This window comes from Adiantum capillus-veneris, chromosome 25, assembly GCF_014529385.1.
Source record: "Adiantum capillus-veneris isolate H3 chromosome 25, ASM1452938v2, whole genome shotgun sequence".
Lineage (NCBI taxonomy): Eukaryota > Viridiplantae > Streptophyta > Polypodiopsida > Polypodiales > Pteridaceae > Adiantum > Adiantum capillus-veneris.
In genome coordinates, this window is record NC_140955.1 from 39,105,492 (window position 1) to 39,122,923 (window position 17,432).

Sequence of the window (17,432 nt, forward strand, 5' to 3'; positions counted from 1 at the left end):
ACTTGCTAAATTTATACAACTTGTGGCAAGTTAGAATGTCGTCCTAAGGCTTCCTAGAATTCCTAATTGAACTCTAAAGAGTTATTTTAATGACTTGCTCTTAGCTTAATCACTTTCTATTTTTAGACTCCTATAATTGCTCTCGATCATCTCCTTTGTCATGCACCTTTGATCGAGGTTGCCTGGGATACATTTATCCTTCCTTGACTTGTATCATGATTGAGCTAACTAGTTAGCAATTTCCCTTGCTCTTTTGTGGACTTTTTCCCTTTTGGTCCCAAGCCTTGACCCGTTGGTCCATTAGCACTTAATCAATTTCACTTGTTCTTCCCCCCCCCCCCCCCCCCCCCCCCAAGACAACAGGCTCCATGTCTCACTATGTCATGGATAGAGCACACAAAATTGAACGTGATATCTACCATGTGCTCTATGTCCCAAGCCCACACATTCTACTTCTACTAAGGTTACAAGCATACTGAACTACTAACTATGTGAACATGAGATGGCTACCATTGATGCTATTTCTAGCTTTAAACAACCATGATTCGTTTCACTTGCTTGATCGATGATTTTGACTAGCATTCTCGCTAGTCTTCCTTTGTGATTGTACACATCGACACAACTATTCATCTCTAAAGTGGAAAAGATGACTTAGTTGATTAATTGCTACAACATTGGTAAGATTCACCTTAAAAATTCCCTTTTCATTATTGTACTCTCCTTATCCCCCCACGCTAAAGTACACGAGGTCTTAATGAAGCCGAGCAGTGAGATCAACAGTGGTGGGTGGAGCACGGGGATCTCAAGGTGGCTGAGCAAATGAAAGGAGGTGAATTGAACCCGTGGCATGCCCGTTGGAAGGCAAACACCCTAACCACATGGGCGCGTAGCTTTTGATGTTATCCAAGGCAAAACATACCATTATATGATAAACACAAATAGGCAAAAGTAAAGTCGGCCAACAAAAGTAAACTCGGACAACATTTGACGGTGCACATTGATTTTGAATCCTGCACACTAGTTGCCGGTCGTCAATTCAAGCCGCATGTAATGCAGTGCTGCGGCTCCTTACCCCCATTGCTGTTGCAAAAATAATTTCTCATGTGCGCTCCAAGGTTTGGTCCTATACCTACACACAGCCTAGCCCTGCATAAGACGTAACTTACCTATGGACGAAATGTCCACTCGTTGTCAACAGATCAGTTACACACATTCGAATCTCATTGGATACACAGACTAGTGATCGTGCCAGGTGAAAGCTGCCCGTGTATCCCATCCACACACACACACACACACACACACACACACAGAGAGAGAGAGAGAGAGAGAGAGAGAGAGAGAGAGAGAGAGAGGCGCCGGTTGCTCTGTTTTGGAACAAGAATTCTACTGGCTTTTCACGGACGAGGAGGGTCTAGCAACAACGAGGTCAAATGCAGGCATTTATGTGTGCTGATTTGTGAGCTGTTGGGGTCTTGCCTACCTTGCTTCGGGGTTAGGGGATCAAAGGCAATGACGCGTGGACCCCAAGCATATGGAGAAGCCTCTTACTGGGACGAGCGCTACAAGCAGGATGGTGGCTCTTTTGATTGGTACCAACAGTTTTCAGGCTTGGCACCTTTGCTTCAAAAGTACATTCCCAAAACCTCGCGTGTCCTCATGGTTGGTTGTGGAAATGCCAGTGAGTTTCTTGTCTCCTGAGCCCTTCTGTCCCTTTTGACTTTGTTGGTGAGAGTTTTGGTCTTTAGTTGGCATATTCTGAAACACAGGATCACATGCGAAACAAGTCGAGATCTGTTAGTGGATGAAATTGGGATGGGAGACTGGATAATTTAGACACTAGTGGTGATATGATGTTGTAGTTGGCACATAGAATTAAGGATTTCGTGGTAGGCACTTTTGCTGCAGCTTTGGATGTTTAAGAGCGTTCGCAGTAAAGAGAAATGACTTAAGCCTTCAAAGGAGCTCTACATTATGCTGGCAGGCATAGATGGGTTCATTGTAGTATGTAACTTGAGAAAATTCTTTGTTAATCCATAATGTTGCCATTTCTCTGCATATGGGGTAGAATCTGTAACATTTCAATTGCAATAGTGCCCTCTTTGACACTATGATTTGTTGTATCCTGTGTGTAGTGTAGGATCTACTCCTAATGCCTCGAGAGCTGACGCATTGACCCTACCTTTCCCTCCCACAAACTGAACTTTTTCTTGTAGCCTAGAGGATGATTTATGTAGATTCTTCTACATTAAAGTAGGAAACACATGCTTCTTGATTTGAAGTCTATTTCATGATTTGATATCAGTAGATTAAGGCTGTTGTTAATAGTTGCTCTGCAAAGTGAGGGTCCAAGGGTCCTTTTAAACCTACAAGGGATGCCCAAAAGCATCGGATTCAAAAGCCCTCCTAAAAAGCGCCTGCTATCAAAAGCTCACGCAAAACTGCAAGCCAATAAGCCATTGCAAAACGCGGAAATTTGTACAGCAGTGCCACGTGGCAGCTTGCACGATTTACGAAAGTCCATCTCAGACTTCAAACTTTGGATATTATGGGTTTAGAAATTAGGCCCCACGGTTGGTGCTCCATAAGTTCTTAAAGCCCCGAGGTAAAACCTAACCCCTTTTAAGTTTTAGGCCTCTTGGCCACTCTTTTTGGGTTCTTTCTTATTTTGTTCTTCTGGGTTCAGTTTCTCTAGTCCTCTTGGCCATTTCTCTTCTAGCTGGGCACACCATGTCATCATTTTGTGACACAAGTGCTTCTAGAACCCTAATAAGAACTTGGACGTGAGACTCTCCTCGTGTTAGTGAGTTGTTGCAGCAGGATGAGCCTCTCTTCGTGCTGTCAGTATGTGGCGGCTTAGTCGAGCTGTGTACTGGAAAAAGGGGGTTCGAGTGATCGGTTGGAGCAAAGGGACCTCGCCAAAACCACTCCTTTGATCCCACTACAGCCGTGTCAAAGGGCGGCTCTCCCAAGCCCAGAGCCGCCAGTGTCTTGACCCCAGGTCGATCGAGTCAGGGTCTATGACACAAGTCCTCCCATTGGTGCCCACCACTCGAATCCTCTGAAAACAACATTTAGCCACCTCTGGTGCCTCAACAGTCACGCTGTGGAGACGTTCCTCTCTCTGAATCTCAAAGAACATGCAAGACCCTGTGTCTAAGTAGGCCCTAATTGCAATGAGAACCTCTAGTCGTGTGAAAGCCCCCCTCCAACGGGGAGCTGTGGGCACTAGATAGCCAAGGAGTACTTTGAGTGTCTGCAAAGAAGTAAACCACAATGTGTCTACAGCTAGCTGTATCAGGTGGCGTCACATTGAACTTGGCTAGCGGCCAAAGTGTCTGAATCAAGTCTGTCACACCCAGGTCCCTCTGTGTGGTGCGAGAACTCTAAAGCCTGGACCTGAAGCCAATCTAGGACTGCGTGCAGAGTCCACTTTGTGTGATCTCCGCCACACAGCGGGAAGGAGAAGCGAACTGCTGTATCCAAAAGCCTTGGTACCTTTGGCGGCTAGATGTTTGCAGGACCTCCATGTCGGGAAGTGTCCATTAGATTAGGTTTTCCAGGTTGGGAACTCGTGCATAAATGGATTGTACAAGCGTTTTGATAGGTGTTGTTGCACTACGGTGAGCATCTGCCATGACGTGCATTTACTATTTGGTTAGAGGACTCCAGCGTCCGATGAGCCATTCCCCGCGTCGATCGGATTCTTGGATTGGCAGATCTGGGACAGTTTTCACCCAGAAACTTAGCCTTGGTCAAAGTTACCCCCCCCCACTTTGGTTCTCCTCATCGAGTTTCGCCAACGGCTTCTCAGACTCGCTAGGCGCGATTCACTCCAGCAGGAGAACGATCTCTTTTCGCCTTCCTTTGCAGTAGCAGACATAGATGGAAGCTCATGCTCTGCCGCAGAGGGACTTGGATAAAGTCTCCTCAACTGACCCCGCCGAGCCTACCATCCGACTTGCTCTGTTGTCAGCGGAGCAAGCGAGCCTTGGAGCGGAGTTGGAGTGCCTTCAAGCCACCTTTATTATCTATAAGATCATTGGCAGTAGTCCTAGCAGAGACGAGGTGCGCGGCCTCCTAAAAGCCCGTCTCCTAGCAGAGGTGGGAAAGTTTATTGACATACAGCTTCTCGGGCGAGGGTACCACCAGATCAAGTTTGAAACTCCCGAGATGGCTGCCAAGGTTATTTTGATGAACTTGCTAGCCATCCGAGCAATCAGGGTTCATTTCTGACAGACGCCATGGCTTTGACCCAGGTTCACATGTTCTTGTCGAGAAAGCAGATCTACCCATTTTGGTTTGCTTCCCCGGCCTCAAGAGAGAGTACCACCGTCTTCTTTCTAGGATTGGTTCTGAGATTGGGAGCGTCTTGGAGACTCCACGCACGACAGCTTCAGTTGCTGCCAAGGCTGCAGGTACACCCACAGTACGCGTCCTGGTTCAGGATGCCCACACTCTCTGTCACAAACTGTTGACGTGTTAAGCCACTGAACAACGGAGCTAACCTACAGATCTCGGCCAAGGAGCCTAAATCCTAGAAGAAGCAGTAGAAGAAGTTTTATCAACTTATAAAGTCTTACCGAGAGGCCTATTTTTAAAGAGAAGTTCCAACCAACTTATGGGCCCTCGTCCGATGGGGCCTTGGCAACCTAAAGACTGTAAATAAAGTTGCACACACATAGCATAGCAGCTAATGACGTGGCAGACAATACGGAATCCTGCAATTTACGTTGTCGTGCTGACGCGGCAGACAATACAAAATCTCACAATTTTCGTTGCTGTGCTTACGTGGCATCTGTAGGATTTCCGTAATTCACGCCGGCTGATTTTCAGTGCTAGCTGTTGGACCAGTTACTTTTGAGTTTGACTTCTTTTCATGTAAACTGCTTTTAGAGGCCAAGGGCCTTTAAACATCACCCATGGGCTCTCACTCTGGCAGTCTATCCGCGGGGGATGCAGAGTAGAGCCATGGGAGTTGTACAGAGTTCAAGCATTATAAAGAAATACCGAAAGGGGCGCCAAGGTTTGGGACCAGTGCTTTCTTGGGGTGGAACTCTGTCCCTCCCCGTCTCGTGTCGTGCATCTCCTTCAATTCAGTTATTATTTGAAGTGCATAAAGTTGTTTAGTTTGTCCTTTTCTGATGGCACGTGGTGCCCATCTTTGTGACAGAAGTATCAGAGCTTCAGGCGTGTGCTTTTCTGAAAGATACCAGTCCTATCCAAGAGCAGATAGAGCAAGGTGGCGCTTCCAAAGTTTACTAGAAAGTTTATTCACTCCCACCCTTACTTCATCACGCATCGGGCGCACTCCCGTGCTCATCGCTCTATCTTACAGTGCATAAGTCATAAAGATTTTGCATGAACATTGATGAGACCTTTAGAATGTCAGAAAAAGAGTTTTGCCAACCTAGAAGGAAATTGGCTAGACCGTCACTTGTCGAGAAGGATCAAAACTTTTTTTTCGAGCTGCCGTTTTTCTCAGAGGGAGTGCCATGCAGTTGTGGATGTCTATAGCCACCAAGCTGCACACTCCAAGGACTTGGCAAGCTTTCAAGAATTTTTTGCCTAAAGTTATATGGTTTCTGACAGCTTCTAGCAGAGTGGGGTATCCTGAAATGCTTGCCACGGAAACCCTAGCAAATTACAACTTGGAGGTCCGGTGTGACTGTTATGTCTTGGGACTACCATCACCGCCACAAGAACACTTTCTGTCGAGGCTTGTTTTGACTATTCGAGAACTTATGGACCATGCTGCAGTCGGTTACAACCTTATGGAATAAATCTAACCCTAATCTTGCTGTAGGCTTTAGGATGGAAAGCCAGTCGTCTTTTCGAGCTCAACAGATGTGGAGATTGCTTTTTAAGTTTGAGTTCTGTTTGAGAACTTGTTTGGTGATCCTGTTTGGAATTTGTTTGAAATGGATGGTATTTGTTTTAAACCTGTCTTGGTGCCGATTTTAATTGTTTGACTCTGGTTTTAATACTGATTTCAAAGCTTGGTGATTTACTCCCGGGTGGAGTAGTGAGAAATGCTATTTTGGTATTGTGTGAACCTCAGAACGACGCAGACGAGATGTCTGGGGAGCGTTTTGTAGTATGCTTGAAAACCTCGGAACGACGTAGACGGGATGTCTAGGGAGTGTTTTGTTGTATGCTCGAAAACCTCCGAACTGTGAGAGTTGCGCGTGTGCGGAAGGGAGAGAGAGAGAGAGAGAGAGAGAGAGAGAGAGAGAGAGAGAGAGAGAGAGAGAGAGAGAGAGGGGAATAGACCACAAACGCAAGATATAGTGAAGATGGGGCGATCAGCCCCCCATGACTACCATGAGCAGAAGACCCTCAGTACAATGAGTATGTGAGTATGATCGTGGAAGTGGGTAATCCTCTTGGACCCATAAAAGGTGCCCAAGGGAGGTAGGGCAAAGCCTGGAAAAAGCCCCCACAACCCAACAAGAAAATAAATGAAATATATATGGGGCGCTCGGACAAGGTGGGCGGCCGGCCCCAAACTCAAGCGGCCGAACCAGGAGCAACCTAGACTATGGGTGGCCAGCATGAAGACATACTAGTCGTACACATATGCCCTAGACTTGTGTGTGAATCCTCGGAGACTTACTAGCCATACACATATGCCCTAGACCTGTGTGTGAAGCAGCAAAGTGGTGTAAATGTAACACGAACGACGTTGACGGGATGTCTGGGGAGCGTTTTGTTGTATGCTGGAAGACCTCCGAACGACGCAGATGGATGTCTGGGGAGCGTTTGGTTGTATGCTTGAACCTCCAAGCAACGCAGGATGCGGTCTGGGGAGCGTTTGGTTGTACCAGTCCTCTGAGCTCACGGCCCGGACCTTTTTAGGTAATTTGTGGGGGGAGTGACGAGATAGTCGTTGAGTAGCTTCATATCGCAGACCATCTGTCTCGAGGGAGTGCTCACTGGTGTTGTTCGTTGTGTCTTGTAACATGCATATGTGAGCATTTGTGTTGCATTGTGATGTGCCAACCATTGAATATTCCTTTTTGGATGAGATGGTTCTGGGAAGTCAACGACCTAGGAAATCAAGAGTTCCAATTTGGAATGAGACTCCTTATTGGATGAGATTCTTCTAGGAAGCCAACGACCTAGGAAAATAAGAGCTCTGATTTGGAATGAGAAAACTGATTGTCCCTCAGAATGATCCTCGGAAGTTTTTGAGCTAACTTGAGTTGTTTTGCAGATATGCTGTAATCGCGGACGATTACTCTCTTTCAAGAAGGGGGGATGCCACAAAGTGCCGACGTGTCAAGCCACTGAAGAACGGAGTTAACCTACAAATCGCGGCCAAGGAGCCTAAACCCTAGAAGAAGCAACAGAAGAAGTTTTACCAACTTATAAAGTCTTGCCGAGAGGCCTATTTTTAAAGAGAAGTTCCAACCAACCTATGGGACCTCGTCCGACGTGGCAAACAATATGAAATCTTGCAATTTACGCTGCTATGCTGACGTGGCAGACAATACAAAATCCCGCAATTTATGATGTGTTGACGTGGCATTTGTATGGATTTCCGTAACGTTGGCTGATTTTCAACGCTAGCTTTTGGACCATTTGCTTTTGATTTTGATTGCTTTTTATGTAAACTGCTTTTAGAGGCCAAGGGCCTTCAAATATCACCCATGGGCTCTCACTCTGGTAGTCTACTCGTGGGGGATGCAGAGCAGAGCCATGGTAGTTATATTGAGCTCAACCAGGGGGGGGGGGTGTGTGGGTGGGTGTGCTGGTGGCGGTGAAGCTGAGGTGGAAGGAGGCTCCTCAGCGAAATCCTGATGTAGAGGATCAAAACAGTTTTCCAGAGGAACCCAATGCTGCTAGACTATCAGAGGTGGGGGTGGCGGTGGCGGTGTGACGAGCCCATCCTTGTCGACGGCGGCCGTGCTTCTACTGCCAGCCATCAGCTGGCTGGTCATTGGGCTCTGAAGAGGTGCTAGTGTGTGTGCCCTGGGTACTTGATTGCTGTGCCTAATTAGTCCTAGGAGGTTGAGCATGCGATGCAGGTCGAGATCTCCTATGAGGATAGGCCTTCGCTAGATGGCCCATCGGTTTTAAAATGAAACATCGGCTCGGGAGTCCCGAATACTCCCTCTGGCGGAGCCAGCCGCCACTCACCCTCCTAGGTAGGAGGACTACCTTCCGGAGAGCTATGCTTTACAGACATTGCTACGACTTCCCATAAAAGAATCCAAAGTTCATGTCACAAACGGGAGCGCATAACAATATAAAATAAACTCGGATAAATAGAATTTATCACTTAATACTGAAGCCAAAGGATCTATATATATATATATATATATATATATATATATATATATATATATATATATATATATATATATATATATATATATATATATATATATATAGATAGATAGATAGATAGATAGATAGATAGATAGATAGATAGAGAGAGAGAGAGAGAGAGAGAGAGAGAGAGAGAGAGAGAGAGAGAGAGAGAGAGAGAGGGAAGATCGACACAGTACTGGGGACTAGAAGATGGGTTGGTCCCCCCCCTTATAGAGAATCCTTTATTAGGGAGAATCTTTTTACAAGCACAAGAACCGGAGAAAACCCCTCCGTTCTAATTCTCTGACTCGATGGTCGTTCCTTCCCGTAAGGGAAATCCGAGAGACAAGCTCTCAATCCTTTTTCCGTCTGTACTCGGAGTCGAGACTCTGCAAACAATTTCTGATTCCGTTCCCGGAATTCCCAAGCGTAGGCCGAAGCCTTCTCGCTTCTCCTTCGCAATGAAGTACTTGCAAACACACACGCAAACACGCGACAACAATTCGTATGGCGAATCCACAATAGATACCTGTCGCTCTTGCGCGGGAAAAGCGACTTCCGTGCTTAGTCTCGCGATCTCTCGCGTCTTCTGGCGGCAGAGTCTTCTCTTGATGGCATTGGTAACCTCTTTTCAGTGAGGGCATGTGGTGCTTTTATAGCTCCTTGACCACGGCATGAATAGCTGCTCGCGTAGAGATCGCGGTCGTTTTTTTTTTTTCTGTTCTACCCGAAATAGAGAGAGAGAATTTGCTGGTTGGTTTTGTTGCTTTATTTTCTAAGTGGCTGTCCACTTATTAAGTGGACGGCCGGCATATTTTTAAAATTGGTATGAACCTGCCCAAAAACCAAAAACTCTAATAAGTGGACAGCCGACATATTTTTAAAATTGGTATGAACCTGCCCAAAAACTCAATAAAACCTTATAAGTTAAAAACAATGCTTTCACAGCACTTCCAGGCGTCCCTGGATGCAACCACATGCACGAATGCAATGCAAACATAGATTCCTCGCGGAAAAGCATCTGCACTTCCCGAAAAACTCGTTAAATATTCCGCTTTTTAAGAAAAGCTTCTCAGAACCCATCTTTATTCTTGTGCTTGCGTCTTTACGCGTATTCCTCTTTCCAGTTCGGATTTCCTCTCGACTATGGATATCCCCTTTCTGATGCACCCGTCACCCACCTTGTGACGCATTAGGAATACCCATCACCTAGTCCTTTCCTACCGAACTTACTGTACAATCCCCTTCACGATGCTCTATGTCACCCATCCTATGACGCATCAGAGATGTCCGTTCCCGGATGGTCGGATACTTCTTCCCGATGCTCCCTGTCACCCATCCGATGTGATGCATCAGAAGTACCCGTTCTTGGCGGCCTTACAGATATTCCCGTTCACAGTGCTCCCGTCATTACTTTCAATGACGCACTAGGAATACTCTGTACTCGGATGTCTCTAGTGAGAAAAACCCTCTCACTTAAAATTCCAATAATTCATTTAGAATTAGTTTCTTGGTGTTCCAAGCGAGAAAACCCTCACTTATAAATCCAATAATTCATTTAGAATTATTTTTCTGTCAGATAAAGCCAATTTAGCAACATCCCTCTCACTTATAAACAGTTGTCCTCAACTGTAGAGGTCCAACTGAACTGCCGGGGAGAAACCGAAAAATTTCAAATCTTGCTCAATGGTGAGTTGAGCCAGTCCTTTCTCAAAAGAGAACTTAGAAATTAAATTAAACAAAAATTCAATAATTCAATACTTACCTTACCAGTTCATGTCCTTCCTCTAGTACCTCGAGGATATCCTTCACCATTCATTAAACTTACGAGCCATGTAAGAACTCGTCATTGCGTCTTTCCGAGAATCTGTTAACTCAATTCCACCTTCTCAATCCCGAGAAGAATCATCCTCCTAAAAATAAATTTAGGTCTATGTCCTTGCGCATAACCTTGCGCTATTAGTCCTGAGGATATTAAATCTCTTGTGTACTCCCACATAGGGAATGCCCAAATTATAAGAGTATTAATCTTGATGTCTTCTTTCACAAACAAAGTGTGTGATCACCTTAAAGAAGGTTCTTGTTTCGGGCCGTCGCTCAACGTAGGCGGACGGTTCCAATCCGAAGATTCCTTGTGCACGGTGGCACTTCCTTCCAATTTTTTCCTCCTGCGAGTTATTACCACCAGCAGTGTTTTCCCGACGCCTATTAGCGTCTCTTCCTTACAAAATCATCAAAAAATGATTCACCTTGCGAGCATCAATGACGACTTACAAAATCTCAGGCAGATAGGATTCTAGCCATAGCATTTTCTGAACGTACGTTCAAACCTAGTTCACAATAGAGTGAACCCTCTTTGATTCTCAGGGATGTTCTCCCATATGTAATTCTTACCATTTTGAAACGGTTGGCGAATTATATTCTTACGAACAGAATAGTTCTAATTTATTCCAGCAACGTGTAAATGCTACTTGACCTGCTCATGGAGAAACATATACCGCAACCAAAAGTTGCTACTGTAATGGTAAAAGCACATAGCGTACTCAATGATCAACGACCATCAGAAAACCTCTTCTCCGTAGAGAAACTCAAATTCTGAACACATCTCAAATAGAGATTCTCGTGTCGGAGTATCCTTGCGCACAAAAAGGCGCTCAAGAGAGTATAACAAACTCTCGTCGAGTTCCTTGGCATAGGTCTACATCTTCGTGTGTTATCCATGTACCCAAAGGTGTACATAAGTTTCAGTGAGCCTGGGAATTTACCTTCCCTTCGTAAGATCCTTAGAGCGAAGACGCTTAACCTGACGATCCCTTGGCTCAATCTTAGAGCAAAACCCGCTCATCAAATAAACTAGGATTTCAATCCTTCGATTCCTCGAGCACAGGCCGTAGTCTTCACTTGTTTCTTCCCTCGTAAAGAGAGTATTCCTTCACTTGTGCGAAAAGCACTACCATGTCTTCCCTTACCGGGTAGGGGGTGTGGGCTTAAAGAGTATTCAAGCTTAATGAAAGCTTTTCTTTGCTTGGAAAGCTCAGAATGGTTCCTTCATAATTTCCCTACCCGTAGGAGGAGGTAATCTATTCGAGAATTATCGGATACCAGAATCTAGATCAATAGTTGACCTTTCGGCTAGTTGAGCAAACCAATTCATCTTAGAAAACAATGTTTCAAATTGATCCTGCTCTCATAAACACTCCAGAGTGAGTAGTCCCGGTTAGACATAACCATACCTCGTGCAAAAGAGCAAACAAGCACAATGCACTTTATGATTTCCGCAAAGATGTAACTTTGCTTGAAAACCTGCCCTCTCACTTAAAGTTCGAGGGTCTTTTATTCAAGAACTCAGGAGTTAGATTGAATTCCCTTGCTCCAAACTTTCTATGTTCAATAGTTCCCGTCCCACTACAGGGATTGGAATAACTCTACCATCTGCTTGGAATAACTCGTGTTCCTATTGGGCAAACCGACCCCAATCTTCTTGGATGCCTTCCTCAAAAGCGTAGAGGAAAAAAATTTGTCTAAAAATTCAGCCTTGAATTGAATCCAAGTTTTGTTGTAAGTTCCTTGCAGAGCTTTGGTATACCACCAAGTACTTGCAATCCCCTTGACGTGTTTGGTCACATGTCTCACCTTCAACGCTTTTCAGAAATTGCCGCCTGCAAAGACAACTTCAAATTGTCGAATAAAAGCGGTGGCTTTTGGGACATCTTCCCATCCGTCAAAAGTATCAAGCTTGACCAGAGTGTTCTGAGGTCTAAAGACCTTCTTGATTTCCTTCCCGAAATGACGGGATTTCTTGGCTATGGTTTTGGATTGATGTTCATGGATATTTGCTAGATTTTGAAGGATTTTGAGCATTCCGCTCCTTGGATTCTCTAGGATCTTGAGCATCATGCTCTCGTCGCCTTTTCAGAGAATCCCAAGTCTTGTGTCGACTTCTTGCAAAGAGAAAAAAAATTTCCAACTCTGCAAGCTTTTTTCTTTTAGGACTTAGGTTTCCGCCTGCTTACTTCTCTCTTGGCTTGTCATGGCTTCTTCCCGTATCTTCCTAGAGGAGTCCTCCTTTACAGAGAAAGAGAGGAGACCATGCTTTGATACCACTGTCACAACCGGGAGCGTATAACAATATAAAATATACTCGGATAAATAGAATTTATCACTTAATACTGAAGCCAAAGGATATATATAGAGAGAGAGAGAGAGAGAGAGAGAGAGAGAGAGAGAGAGAGAGAGAGAGAGAGAGAGAGAAGATCGACACAGTACTGGGGACCAGAAGATGGGCTGGTCCCCCCCCTTATAGAGAATCCTTTATTAGGGAGAATCTTTTTACAAGCACAAGAACCGGAGAAAACCCCTCCGTTCTAATTCTCTGACTCGATGGTCGTTCCTTCCCATAAGGGAAATCCGAGAGACAAGCTCTCAATCCTTTTTCCGTCTGTACTCGGAGTCGAGACTCCGCAAACAATTTCCGAATTTCGTTCCCGGAATTCCCAAGCGTAGGCCGAAGCCTTCTCGCTTCTCCTTCGCAATGAAGTACCTGCAAACACACACGCAAACACGCGACAACAATTCGTATGGCGAATCCACAATAGATACTTGTCGCTCTTGCGTGGGAAAAGCAACTTCCGTGCTTCTTAGTCTCGTGATCTCTCGCGTCTTCTGGCGGCAGAGTCTTCTCTTGCTGGCATTGGGAACCTCTTTTCAGTGAGGGCATGTGGTGCTTTTATAGCTCCTTGACCACGGCATGAATAGCTGCTCGCGTAGAGATCGCGGTCGTTTTTTTTTTTTTCTGTTCTACCCGAAATAGAGAGAGAGAATTTGCTGGTTGGTTTTGTTGCTTTATTTTCTAAGTGGCTGTCCACTTATTAAGTGGACGGCCGGCATATTTTTAAAATTGGTATGAACCTGCCCAAAAACTCTAATAAGTGGACAGCCGACATATTTTTAAAATTGGTATGAACCTGCCCAAAAACTCAATAAAACCTTATAAGTTAAAAACAATGCTTTCACAGCACTTCCAGGCGTCCCTGGATGCAACCACATGCACGAATGCAATGCAAACATAGATTCCTCGCGGAAAAGCATCTGCACTTCCCGAAAAACTCGTTAAATATTCCGCTTTTTAAGAAAAGCTTCTCAGAACCCATCTTTATTCTTGTGCTTGCGTCTTTACGCGTATTCCTCTTTCCAGTTCGGATTTCCTCTCGACTATGGATATCCCCTTTCTGATGCACCCGTCACCCACCTTGTGACGCATTAGGAATACCCATCACCTAGTCCTTTCCTACCGAACTTACTGTACAATCCCCTTCACGATGCTCTATGTCACCCATCCTATGACGCATCAGAGATGTCCGTTCCCGGATGGTCGGATACTTCTTCCCGATGCTCCCTGTCACCCATCCGATGTGATGCATCAGAAGTACCCGTTCTTGGCGGCCTTACAGATATTCCCGTTCACAGTGCTCCCGTCATTACTTTCAATGACGCACTAGGAATACTCTGTACTCGGATGTCTCTAGTGAGAAAAACCCTCTCACTTAAAATTCCAATAATTCATTTAGAATTAGTTTCTTAGTGTTCCAAGCGAGAAAACCCTCTCACTTATAAATCCAATAATTCATTTAGAATTATTTTTCTGTCAGATAAAGCCAATTTAGCAACAGTTCACAATCTTCTAGTGCATACTTGCAAAAGGGTTAGTGGTGGTGTACCTGCCTTGTAGAGGAGCTTGGAGGTTGCTTGCAGTTGGAGGTTGCTTGTAGCCTTGAAGCCCGGTTTGCACTTGTCTACGGCGGATATTCTCTCGTGACTTCACATTGCCTTGATACGGTGGAGATAGACACCGATGGAGAGATGGTGGCTACTTGCATTGAGTTTGCATGGTCTTTTCAGGTGAATGTGTTGCTAGAGATGGTTGGTTGTGGTCTAAATCCTTATACTTGTTCTCCTTGGAAGGTGATGAGTTTTGCCCTATCAAAAAATAGGTGGCCTGTTGGTGTCAAGTGGTGTCTCTCTTGACCAGAGGTGGTGATATGCCATGGATCTTGCAGAAGCTTGTCATCTAGTCCTTGTTTTCTACGTATCCCATGGATGGTGGTCCTAGATTCTTGTTCCGAAGGGAGGATCATCTTGTTCTATATGCTGAAGTGGAAACAACTTGATTGGTGATACTGGCTGGGAGGTATTGTAACTATCTCTTGACCCCTGCTTTATAACCAACCAACCTCTTGCACAAATAGCGTGTCTTGATGCGGAAGCATATTTTCTACTCACAGTGGATCTTTGATTCTTTTGGATATGGTGAAATGGAAAGACTAGGTTCTTTTTTCTACATGTGGGTGGAAGGTTATGTTTGCAAACATTATCCAAATGGGTTGGATGGGATGGTCTTGACTCCATTAGTGCTAATATCCGGTAGTTCTATCCACATGTACCTTTCCCATATGGTTTGGAGTTTCAGAGGATGATTCCAAGCTTACGCTAAGCGACTTAGATGTGAATAGGCCTCGTGTATTCTCTTTGCAGGGGGCTCAGGGAGTCTCTCCAGCTTCCTTGGCAGAGCCGAGAAGTCCAATTCAGTTTTTTGTGGATGTTGTGGTCGACGAGGCGAAGGATGTTCATCTTCGTGATCCTTTATCACTAGATTATGTCATGTTGGCTTCTGGCATTGTGAGTGATGAGCGCGCGGCAGTGTGTGCAAGTGATAGAGCACGCGAAGATGTGCAAGCCTTGAGGCTTGAAGCGGAGGCACTGTGCTGCAGAAGGGAAGCGCTAGTAGAACGAAGAGGGAGAGAGAGAGAGCTCACGTTTTTGGGGAAAACTCAATAATTGAGTTTTGGGTTTTCCCACTTTTATTATAAGTGACCTTTAAAAAATGTGTCCAGGTTCATATTGAACCTGGACAAAGTATAAAAATGTACAAAAAGGGGTTATTTAGGCCTTTAACCCAACAACCTCCCACTTAAAGGCATAAATGACGCCTTTAAGTTAACCAACTCCCACCAGCTGTATGCAATGCTCATGTTGAGCCTTAGCAAGACTCTTGGTAAGAACATCTGCAGGGTTATCCTGTGTGTGAATCTTAGTCTAGGTGACTAAACCATCCTCCAATACTTGTCGTATGAAGTGGTATCGCACATCAATGTGCTTTGTCCGTGCATGAAACATGGCATTCTTGGCCAAATAGACAGCACTCTGGCTCTCACATCCCAAGACAGGAGTACTAGCAGGCATACCAAGCTCTTTGACAAGTCTGCCCAACCATATGGCCTCTTTAGAAGCCTCGGTGGCTGAAATATATTCAGCCTTAGTACTACTCAATGCCACAATTTTCTTCAATCGTGAACACCAAGAGGCAGCACCACCAGCAATAGCAAACACATAGCCACTAGTGGACTTCCTGGTATCCAAGTCACCTGCCATATCTGCATCACAATAGCCCTGCAACTTCAGGTCACTTTTGCCATAGTATATACACCTAGATTGTGTACCTGACAAGTATCTCAGAATGCATTTCACAGCTTCCCAATGTGCTTTGCCGGGATTGGACATGTATCTACTAACAACTCCCACCGCATGGACAATGTCAGGACGAGTGGCAACCATAGCATACATAAGAGAACCACAAGCTGATGCATAAGGGATTCCCTTCATAGCATTCAGTGCCACGTCATCCTTTGGGCAATCGGCTTTGCTAAGTTTTATGTGTGGAGGTAAAGGTACTCCAAGTGACTTAGCTTCAGCCATGTTAAACCTGTCAAGTACTTTAGCAATGTACTTTTCTTGAGATAAGAAGAGCAATTTCAGCTTTCTCTCTCTCTTGATTCTCATGCCCAAGATGTGCTCAGCATCACCTAAATCCTTCATTGCAAAAGCTGAATTCAGCTGACGTTTAAGAGCATCAATGGTAGACCTATGCTTTCCAGCAATCAACATATCATCTGCATATAGCACAAGGATTATAAGACTTCCATCATTATCCTTCTTTGTATACAAACAATGGTCTGAATGGCTGCGTTTAAAGCCTTGAGACAGCAGAAAAGTATCAAACTTTTTGTACCAGTGACGTGATGACTGCCTCAAACCATATAGTGCCCTTCTTAGTTTGCATACAATTTCCTTTCTATCAGGAACTACAAAACCCTCAGGTTGCTTCATGTAGATATCTTCATCAATGTCACCATGAAGAAAAGCTGTTTTTACATCCATTTGATTCAATTCTAAGTCAAGCACTGCAGCGAGAGCAAAAAGGACACGCAATGTCGTAAGCTTTACAACAGGAGAAATTATCTCTTGAAAGTCAATCCCCTCTTTCTATGCATACCCTTTGGCAACTAACCTTGCTTTATACTTGGGCTTTCCATCAACACATTTGACCTTGTAAACCCATTTGTTAGGAAGAGCCTTTTTTCCTTTAGGCAATGGCACAAGATCCCAAGTATTGTTTGCATGCAAAGATTTGATTTCTTCTTGCATGGCAAGCTCCCACTTATTGCTTAACTCACATGATTTTGCCTCTTTATATGTAAGAGGCTCACCCTCATCTGTCAACATAACATGATGCAAAGAAGGGTCAAAGCGTTGTATCAACCTTCTGACACGAGTAGACCTGCGTACCCAATGATCTACATTCTCAGGCACAGGTTCTACATCAGGAGGCAACTCATTTTCAGCATGCTCATGCTGCTGAAAATCATTTTCAGCCATGACAGGTGGCTGTCCATCCTCATTTGGAGCATCTAAATCATGTTCTACCTCTTCTGGCTCAAGGTTAACCGGATGATTATCAATTTCAGCTTGCGGTAATGCATCCTGAGGCTCTTTTTCAACATCAATAGGTGGCAAGAGAGGCTGAAATTTGACCGATTTCTTGTCAATTTCATAAGATGTAGCATTTTTCAGCAATTTAGCTTCATTGAACACTACATCTCGGCTGCGTACAACCCTCTTAAACTGAGGCAACCATATCCTGTAGCCCATTTCACCCTCTTCCCCATAACCTAGGAAGAGTCCTTGGATGGACTTGGCATCTAGCTTTGTCCTTAAGTCATTACGAACATGGACAAAAGCCTCGCAGCCAAACACTCTCAAATGATCATAATAGGCAGGTTTGC

The 17,432-nt window shown here is 44.8% G+C and overlaps 1 protein-coding gene across 3 annotated transcripts in view; it reads left to right on the plus strand.

The window, feature by feature from the left end:
• The first annotated feature begins 1,373 nt into the window (after nt 1-1,373).
• Nucleotides 1,374-17,432, plus strand: part of LOC147424749 (uncharacterized) — a 31,401-nt gene continuing 15,342 nt past the window's right edge. The window contains exon 1 of one of the 3 annotated variants that reach the window (XM_086499608.1): nt 1,374-1,678. In XM_086499608.1, coding sequence (XP_086355734.1) covers nt 1,510-1,678 — 169 coding nt within the window. In that variant the 5' untranslated portion in view covers nt 1,374-1,509. The remainder of the gene's footprint in view (nt 1,679-17,432) is intronic. The other 2 variants (XM_086499609.1, XM_086499607.1) reach the window with 2 other exon arrangements.